At 29.4% G+C, this 9698-nt stretch overlaps 1 protein-coding gene across 1 annotated transcript; it reads right to left on the bottom strand.

The window, feature by feature from the left end:
• Positions 1-4241: 4241 nt before the first annotated feature.
• Positions 4242-7296, bottom strand: LOC127802467 (malate dehydrogenase, cytoplasmic-like). Its single transcript, XM_052338301.1, has 7 exons — positions 6972-7296; positions 6080-6238; positions 5818-5993; positions 5016-5293; positions 4759-4894; positions 4559-4670; positions 4242-4443 (listed from the first exon to the last, which is right to left on the bottom strand). The coding sequence occupies exons 1-7, from the start codon at positions 7108-7110 to the stop codon at positions 4352-4354; spliced, it is 1092 nt and encodes a 363-aa protein (XP_052194261.1). The 5' UTR covers positions 7111-7296; the 3' UTR covers positions 4242-4351.
• Between the last annotated feature and the right edge of the window lie 2402 nt (positions 7297-9698).

The following is a 9698-nucleotide window of genomic DNA, read 5'->3' as shown; positions in this document are numbered from 1 at the left end:
CTGCTTCTCCTCCCCACTGCCATTGTCTGTGTATGTATGTATGCATGTATGTGTATATATAATATATATAATAATATAACAATATTGTACTAATATATTTTTAATAATTATGTATAATTTATCAATATTTAATGGTAAAATTTTATATTATTCAACATCATGTCTGTTTTGATCTTCTGTCAAGTTTTGATGAGTTATGAATTCTTCCAAACCAAACACATAACTATTAATTAATAAGTTAAAAACATATTTATCTAAATATATTACTAACTTAAATGTTACTCAATTTTTAAGTTTTATACAACTTAAAAGTTAAATAGCTTAAAAGTTATGAAATAAAAGGGTAAGCCAAACACCCGGGCTTTCTTTTTTTAAGAGCTTATAAGTATTTCTATTTATAAATTATATAAAATTTAAAAATTAGTTAGTGTTTAATTTGATAATATATTTAGATAAATACACTTTTGTCACTTGTATATAGTTATATATTTGATTTGAAAAAAATTAATAAACTATTAAAACTTAATAAAAAGACTAAAATGAATATATTACTAAATAATAATATAAATAAAATTCATAAAAATATTAATTTATAATAAAAATAAATTATAAATTGATATCCAACTGATAAAAATTTTATCATTAGATGTTGATAAATTATATATAATTATTAAAAAATATATTAATATATATATATATATTAAGCCAGCATAAATGTGTTATATATATATATATAGTGAAGGGCGACAGATGGCAACAACGATGTTCTGTGGCGACGGAGATGGGTTGGAGGCGATGATTGATCTGGAAGCAGGAATCCACGAAGGAGATCAAGGCGACGACTCTGGGCTAGAGATGGTGGTTGATCTGCTAGAGGTGATAATGACGAAAGTCAACAATGGAAGAGGCAACCAGAGAAAGGGATGAAAGAGGATAAGAGAGAGTAATATTTTAAGGTATAGAAAGTTGTAAATATTTGAATTGTTTAAGGGCAAATTTGTAATTGATTTGTTCAACGAAATAAGTTACTGCTAAGTTTAAAAGTAAGTAAATATGATTTTGATGATAACAAAATGGGAAGATTGTTAAGTTCAAGGGTAAGTAAATATGATTTTGATGATAAAAAAAATATTTTAATGATATAAATTTATTTTTTATTCATGCAAAATATAAATTTATTTTGAATTAAAAGTGTGTACAAAGAGTAAAGTTATTTTGAATTAAAGGTGGATTGTTTTTATACATGTTTCTTTGTTTTAATCATTTATGTTTCAAAAGTTTATGTTTAAATTTTCATATATTGATAAATGCATTTCTTACTCATGCATAAAGTAAATTTATTTTGAATTAAAAGAGAATTATTTTGAGACATGTTTTCTCTTACTTATGCAAAAAGTAAATTTATTTTGAATTAAAGGAGAATTACTTTTAGACATATTTTCTTGTTTTAATCATTTATATTTCAAAATTTTATATTTGAATTTTCAAATCTTAAATTAAAGAAGAATTATTTTTAGACATGTTTTATTTTACTCATGCAAAAAGTAAATTTATTTTGAATTAAATGTGAGACATGTTTTCTTATTGTTTGAGAAAATCTAAATATTTTTTGAATTTTAAATTTCATATTAACCATTTCTTTAATAGTTAGTGTGTTTGGAAGATATATATATAGGGTAAGTATGGAGATTTTAAGTAAAACAATTTTGATAGAGCATTCAAACAAGAGTGAGAAGGTTTGAAGTGCTGCAAGTGTGTTGGCTAGTGGAATTCTCAACCATTGGTGACTTGTTTGTAATTGCCTTTGGTTGTAAGTTTGTTATTTTTACTCACTTGTTATGTGATAAAATTATTTTACTCATTTGTTGTGTGAGGGAATTATATTTGTCAGTAGTATACTAGTGGTTCTTACTTAGGGAATGGATTGTATATTGGTTCTAGCTCCAATTAAAAGTTAGTGTTGATTCTCCCTAGTGGAATCTCAAACTAAGTTTTGAGATGCTCAAACTAAGTCTGGAAAAAGAGGATTAGGCTTTTTAGAGCCGAACCTCTATAAATTTCTCTTGTTTCTTATGATTATGTTATTTTATTATTATTAATCCTACTGCAATCACCACATATTAAAATTATAAATTTAAGAGTTTTTAAAAGAGTTAAAAATTATTAATTAATTAATTAACTTTCCCTATTGAGTATTTTTCTAGGCAACAGTTACCAACAGTTTATTTGGAAAATATGGGAGTAACTTATTCAAAACGCTATTAAAACAGCTTGTAAGCTCGACATCGTTTAAATTCTTTCATTTTTAACAAATGTGTATCAAAATAAGCTATGTAGTGTTTAAGCTCCAATAAAAGCTTATAAGCGATCAAAACGAACCGCCAAACACCCCATAATACTTTGTATGTTATTTTTGTATCGATATCAATATATTATTATTATTATTATTGTTATTGTTATTGTTATTGTTGCTCTCGTCGTCGTCGTCGTCGTCATGTCATAAGCAAATATCCATTAAAAATTCACGAGCCCAAAATATCTCTTTGCGAGAAAAGTTAAAAATTTCTCATACGTAAGGGGTCTTATGCAACTCGCAAACTAGATAACACCGACATCTAAAAATTTATCAAAGAATATAAATCATTATTCATAAAAAATTATAATTCTAAAAAGATTATGAAACACGAGAATAAATATCATCTATAAGAACTCGAATCCTAATAGATTGAGCAAATATAAAGATAGATGTTATCTGTATTTTAATTCAAATGAGTTTCAAAATATCAAGATAAATGTTATTTGTAAGAAGTTTAATCTCGGATTATTTAAAATTATTTTATATTTCTCTATAAATAAACAGTCATTCATTTCTGAAAATGTACATATCTGATATTGATTTTAATACAGTTTTTATCATATTCAGTATCTGATTTAAGCATCAGAATATTTACATAAAGACCTTTTTGTGCCCTCTGATTGTTTCTTTTTTGTAGGTTTAACTGGCTTGACGGCTTGACGATGACGTTTTTAATTAAATAAATTTATTATTATATTCACACAACAATAATTATTATTAGCACTAAAAATTCAAAAGTCATGAAACACTATTTATTAAATAATTTCATGTAACATTCAAATAAAAAGTATATAAGGGTACAAAAGTGTAGTGGTTAAATTTTATTTATAATTTTAACTAAATTGGGGAATTAATGATTGAAGTGTAAGGGTGAACTTATTTATTATTGTTAACAAAATTTCTCTCATTTTTCTATTCATTGTAAGAAGAATAAAAAGTATTGAGGCTCCTTCTTAACAAAAAGAAAATAAAATATATAAACCTTGTTTTTAAGTGACTCAAAGATTATGTATTTGAAGTATAAAGTAAATTCTTTAAAATTTATGAGTAAAGTTACATGAAAAAAAAAATAATAAACCCTTCTATGATCCTCACAATTTGAAAAGATTTTTATACTAAAAATAGACCATTTTTAAGGACAAATTATTAAAGAATTCTTAAACTTCTCTTTAATTTTTATTAAATATATGTTTACATTTTTATAATTATAATAATAACTGAACGTTATTAAGTTTAAATAAATGGAGTAAGTTTTTAACTAAAAATTAAATTTTTTATTTTTTAAAGAAATCAGGTGAGAAAATTAAAAAATAGTAAATTGCTCTCAAATCCCTTCATTGCTAATTTTTTTCATTTAAACACTAATTAAGCTACATTAAATTAAAACTAAACGTAACCAAACAAAATAAAAAATAAAACCAAAAAATTAAAGATAAAAGACCCAAGAAAACATAACTTGTTCTTCGGCCGAGCAACCCAAAGGTTTCTCCAGCATTTTCTTGTTATTTTTTTTGTTTTTTTATTTTACTTGGTTAAATTTTGTTTTAACCTTACTTAATTATCGTTTAATTAATTTAAATTAATTAGGATTTAAGTGGTAGAGTTAGTAATGGAGGGGTCTGAATGAATGCAATTTATCATTTATTTGAATTTTATAGTTTTGGTAATTTTTTGATGAATTTTTACAAAAATAAAAATTTAATTTTTGAATGAAAATTTCTCTGTTAATTGAATTCATTGGAATTATAATTATTATATAATTATAAAAAGTTTAAATATATGCTTGATAAAAATTAAAATTTATTATATAATTAATATGTAAAATAAATTTTAAATTCTTTTAATAAGTTACTCTTTTTTGAAAAAAAAAAAATCTAATCTTATTTAAAATTTGTTCATTAGTCATTACACATCCAAAAGCCAAATGACATATCCAAATTACAAAGTCAATTATAGGCCCATGATTCTATCATCTTTGTTGAATTATTTTATGAGTTAGAGACAGGAATAGGCCAATGATTTCTCCTCAATGAGCTCATTCGCTGTGGCATCCATCTTTCCCCTTGAAAACTCATCAATCTTCAGCCCTGCACATCACAAAACACCCTTCCTTCCATTAATCATTAACTCTTAATAGTCTTGTCTTGTGGAATGTAAGATCTGTGTGGACGTTTGTTTGAAGTGATTCTTAGTAACTTTTACCCTGCACAATGGACCATTCTCCTTTCTCACAAATAACAGGAAAAGAGTAGATAAGGCCAGGTTGGATTCCATACGATCCATCAGAATAGACTCCCATTGAAACCCATCTCCCCTGCATCAAAAATTACATTAAACCCACAAAAACAAGGAAGAAGAAGAAGAAGAAGTATCAATGAGCCTCGGAGAAACAGAAACTCAACCTTGGGAGTGCCAACAACCCAGTCACGCATGTGATCACAAGCAGAGCTTGCAGCCGATAATGCACTCGACATCTTTCTAGCTTTTATGATTGCCGCCCCTCGCTGCTGCACTGTGCTGATGAACTCGGTATTTAGCCTAATTAACACATTCACAAATTGCATCTCAACTACCTTTATTTTTTCTGTCATTTCATTGCATCACGTACGAGTGTCAAATGCAGTTGGAATAAATTTACAGTTAATTGAGGATTGATTACCATTTATCGTTGTTGATGAGTTGTCTGACAGGCTTGTCTCCAGAACTGGTGGTTACAGTGGCATGGTTGACATCAGGGTATTGGGTTGAAGAGTGATTTCCCCATATGATGACATTCTTCACATCACTAACAGGGACGTTTAGCCTCTCTGAGATTTGGCCAAGTGCCCTATTGTGATCAAGCCTTGTGAGACAAGTGATGTTTTTCTCTGGGATTGAAGGGGCAAACTCTTTCAAGATTAATGCATTGGTGTTGGCTGGGTTTGCAACTACTAGCACCTGCACACAATTTGCCAGCAGAATGCTTAAAACATGCCAGGATCAGGTTTTAACCTGGTTCCGCCTCAATGCTTATTTTTAATTTTCATCCTACAGAATCCTCCCATGATAATTTACTCAATCAACAGTTTTGCACGAAGAAACTACAAAATCCTCCCATGATACAGTTTTGAATGGATAAAACTGGAGACTATCCGCTTATACGTACTTATTCATAATAATTTAATTACATGATTTCACAACCTATTGTTGTGACTAATCAAGAAGTAAATTAGCTGCTGAACCTATTTATGAGCGACAACTCTTTAACAAGATTAGATTCCTATGCTTGTGTTTGCATCCCCTATTCACAGCTACGTCGAGTTTTATGTGAAAGACTCCATCTTAAACTAATGCAAATTTAAGCAGTTATTTGACCACTGCCATAATTGATATTTTCATAACTACCCCTATCACATTAATCTAATGAGATTTTTTGGATAGGAACTTTGAACAGAAGTTGTCAATAAACCCAACACTCACACCTTGCAATCAGGTCTAGCATGATGCTCTAAAGCTGAAGCTTGAGCTTTGTAAATGGAGATATTTTTGGACATCATATCCTTCCTCTCCATTCCATCCTTCCTGGGGAAGCCACCAACCATGATGGCTATATTTACCCCTTGACAAGCTTCAACAACGTCTGTGGTGGCCACAACACCTGTTGACAAGAAAGAAAGGAAAATCTCTAAACATACATATAATATAAACAATATGCTTAAAAACTGTTAATCTAGATATATGTACCCTTGAGAAGAGGGAAGGCAGCATCAATGAGCTCCATTTTGACCCCTTTCAAGGCCTCAGCAGCAGGTTCAATGTCAAGCATGTGTAGAATTACAGGCTGATCTGGACCTAGCATCAGCCCTTTCGCAATCATTGGCACTAGTGCATAACCTATTTGCCCTGCATGCCTCTCAAACAATGCGTGCATTTCACAGATAAGAAATGGTCTTTTAGCATGACTTAGAGACTTAAGAGACAGAATAATCCCATTTTGCAAAAACATGTAATTACCTTGAGGAGTAACTAATTAACACTAAAGGAAAAACAATCTTATCATACCACATTACCCTCTTGTAATTTCTTGTATGTAAATATCCAGCATTAACCTTAACAAACAACACTAGAATGATGGTATAGATGTGAATTATGCTCTTATGAAATAAATTAAAAAGCAAGATTTACTATCTCGTCATTTTGATAAAAAAAAATATTAAAAAATAACATATCAAGTCTTTATTCTACTAAATAAGATGATAACTTGTATCATGCTAAAGAGTCTCCCATTAAATTTTTTTAGACCTTTAATCTTTCTCTACCTTTTTTCTAAAAGATTTATCCCATTTCATTCACTTTTTTGAGACGAAGACTTATTCTCAAATGATTAAATTTATAAAAAAAATATATTTCTCAAAACAAATCTGGTGTACCAATCCATTAACAAATTAATTGAGATAAACAACTCCTAAATATCTATAAATAACAAATTAAGTTATTACCTACTCTACAAACAATAACTTATGATCAATATATTTATCTATATATATATATATTCAGAGAATAACAATAAAAAAAAATAAGCAAAGTTGAAAGAGAAAATTGATTCACATCCTCAAAGATTGAATGAATGACATGCCTGCTGCACCAGTCACCAACACTGTCATAGGTTCCTTCTCTCCATTGAGGAAGCTGCATATGTAGCTGATGATCTTCCATGACAGAAACAGACAACCCAAGACAACAACAATCTTATCAAGCAATTCCACGCCCTCCATTAATATTTTCCACAAGAACGGAACGAAACCCTCCAATCTTTCCAATAAATTTAGCTATCAGATAGTTATTTACCCTCCCTTCCAACATTATATATATATATATATGCATGTATGTATGTATACTCAGGATGTATGGTGATCTCTGATCAAGCAAGCAGAGAACCCAAAGCGAACACCCCCACGGGAGGCAACCTAGTCCCAAGACAAAGTTTGTACGCAAAGAAGCCAACATTAATTCTCGAATGTTTCAAATTACGAAAAGCGTACGACACGAAAAAAATATCATTAACTTTGTGTCGGTTGACTGTTGATGAATTAGCACATATTCAGGGAATAAGGTGTCTTCTTATCTAGGAAAAGAACCTTTCATTCACATTGAGACGGTACAAAGGCTTTGTATTGAGTTTTACAACAATGGTGGAGTTTTTATATTATTACAAAAGTAATAAGATACTTTGTGCCGTCTTTAGTGTTTGTGCTCTTGATTACGTTAGGAGATATAAATTATAGATTGGGCCTTTGGTCCGTACACAGTGTAAGAATCGAAATTACAACTCACCAGATTAACACCGACATATTATTCATCTGACCGCTCAACCTATATCCTTAAAAACAAGCGATAAGACACCTTAATTGTATTAAGTGGTGTTCAAATAATTATAAATTATAAGTTTTTAAATATATTTATTTTTGATAAAACTATTATAATTTATGCTATGTGTAAGAATTTTTTTACTAAAGTTCTTTTCTCACTGTCGTTATCTCTTCTATTATATATATATACTAGCGGATCACCCATGCGATGCATGGATGAATGGATATCGTAAAAAGAAAAAAAAAATTATTAAAGTAAAAATTATATAATTTAATAGTTACAATAAATGAAAATCACAATAAAGAAGTAAAAAATAAATAAAATAATCGTATTACAATCATGAAAATACAACAAAAAGATTATAGATTTTGAAAAATTTCCTTATATGCATTCAATGGTAGACAAACAATTAAAAGCACATAACTCTATCCCGAACCCATGTAAAAATAAACCTAAATTAACATGTAATACAATAAGTAATGCGTAAAAAATAAAAAAATTACATAATAACAGGAAAAAAAATAAACGATAACCAACCTCTTTATTTTGAAATATGCATTCAAGGGTAGACTTTTTTGGGGGGGATTTTTACGTGTATTTGTCTCATATGTGCATACCACACGAACCCTCAAGGCCTAATTTTTCTTAGTTGCATTCACATCACTCACTTGACAGAATAGTGGTGCTATGTTACACCAGAAGACCAAACTAGGTAAAAAAATACGATTAAAATTTACTAAATAAAAGTAAAGAAGAAGAGAAGAAATGGAAGGATTGAACGGAAATTGAGAGAAAGAAGAGAGAAATATATTTACTTTCTTTTATTAATTTCTCTTCATTCAAATTCTCCTATTTCTCTCAATTTATCAAATCACATGCATTTAATTTGAATCTTACTCACTTAATATAATTTTCAAAACACAAATTTAATTTACATTTAATTTCTCCAAGTCCAACATATAACACATCTTCAATGTAGACTAATGGGAAAAAGGAGAATTAAAGAAATGATAATAATCAATTAAGTTGAAAAATAAAATTATGACATTTAAAATTATAAAAAATAAATTTAAATTAATTAAATTGTATGTAAAATAAAGATAATTTAAATAATCAATTAATTATATAAAATAATTATAATCAAATTTTCAAAATTGATTATCCATACATGACTTTACATATTTATCCTAACAATTAATTATCACATTTAATACATGTCAAATTTTAAGGAAGTAAAAAAAAAAAAATTAAAAAAAAATATAACATTTACGTTATATATAAAATTATAATATTTAAAATTATAAGAAAAATAATTTAAATTAATTAAACTATATATAAAATAAAGATAATTTAAATAATCAATTAATTATATAAATGATAATAATCAAATTTTCAAAATTGATTATCCATGACTTTACATATTTTTTGTAGTATCCCAAAATTCTGAAAATAATAATAATAATAATAATGATAACAATAATATCAATAAAAGATTAAATTAAATTAAATTAATTAAATCAATTAATTTGATTAAACGTGTGTGCTGTGCTTGTGTGCGTGGAAGCTGTGGAATGGCCAGTGGCCATATTTTTCAAAGTGAGCAGATGAGAGACAGGGGGAGGGGCAGAGAGTGAGCAGAGAGTGAGATAGAGATCGGGCGAGGGAGATGAAGAGAATGAGATCGGGTGAGAGAGAGAGCTCGCGAGAGATTGTGAGAGGGAGAGAAATCGAGATTGAGAGAGGGAGCGGCGGCCATGGGAGCTGGCCGAGAGCTCAGCCATGGCAGCCGAGCAGGGCAGCAGCGGCACACGGCCATGGGAGGCGGAGCTGGAGGCGGCGCGGGCTAGAGGCAGGCACGGCGACAGCGGAGGGCTGGATGGCGAAGGCCGGCCGCGGCCATGCGCTGTTGCAGGCTGCCTGGGTGCGTGGGGAAGACGATGAACAGGAGTGGCCGCTGGGAGAAGAACAGAGGAGAGGAAGAAAGGAAGAAGAA

The sequence above is a fragment of the Diospyros lotus genome, chromosome 5 (genome assembly GCF_014633365.1).
Source record: "Diospyros lotus cultivar Yz01 chromosome 5, ASM1463336v1, whole genome shotgun sequence".
NCBI lineage: Eukaryota > Viridiplantae > Streptophyta > Magnoliopsida > Ericales > Ebenaceae > Diospyros > Diospyros lotus.
This window is presented reverse-complemented; position numbering and strand designations above follow the sequence as displayed.

Bases quoted from the DNA above. Each gene is read 5' to 3' on its own strand.
- LOC127802467 (XM_052338301.1), bottom strand. From the start codon at position 7,110: ATGGAGGGCGTGGAATTGCTTGATAAGATTGTTGTTGTCTTGGGTTGT. The intron at 5,994-6,079 runs GTACATATATCT...TCTTGTCAACAG, and splicing joins TGCCTTCCCTCTTCTCAAGG to GTGTTGTGGCCACCACAGAC. The intron at 4,444-4,558 runs GTAAAAGTTACT...TGTGATGTGCAG, and splicing joins AGAATGGTCCATTGTGCAGG to GGCTGAAGATTGATGAGTTT.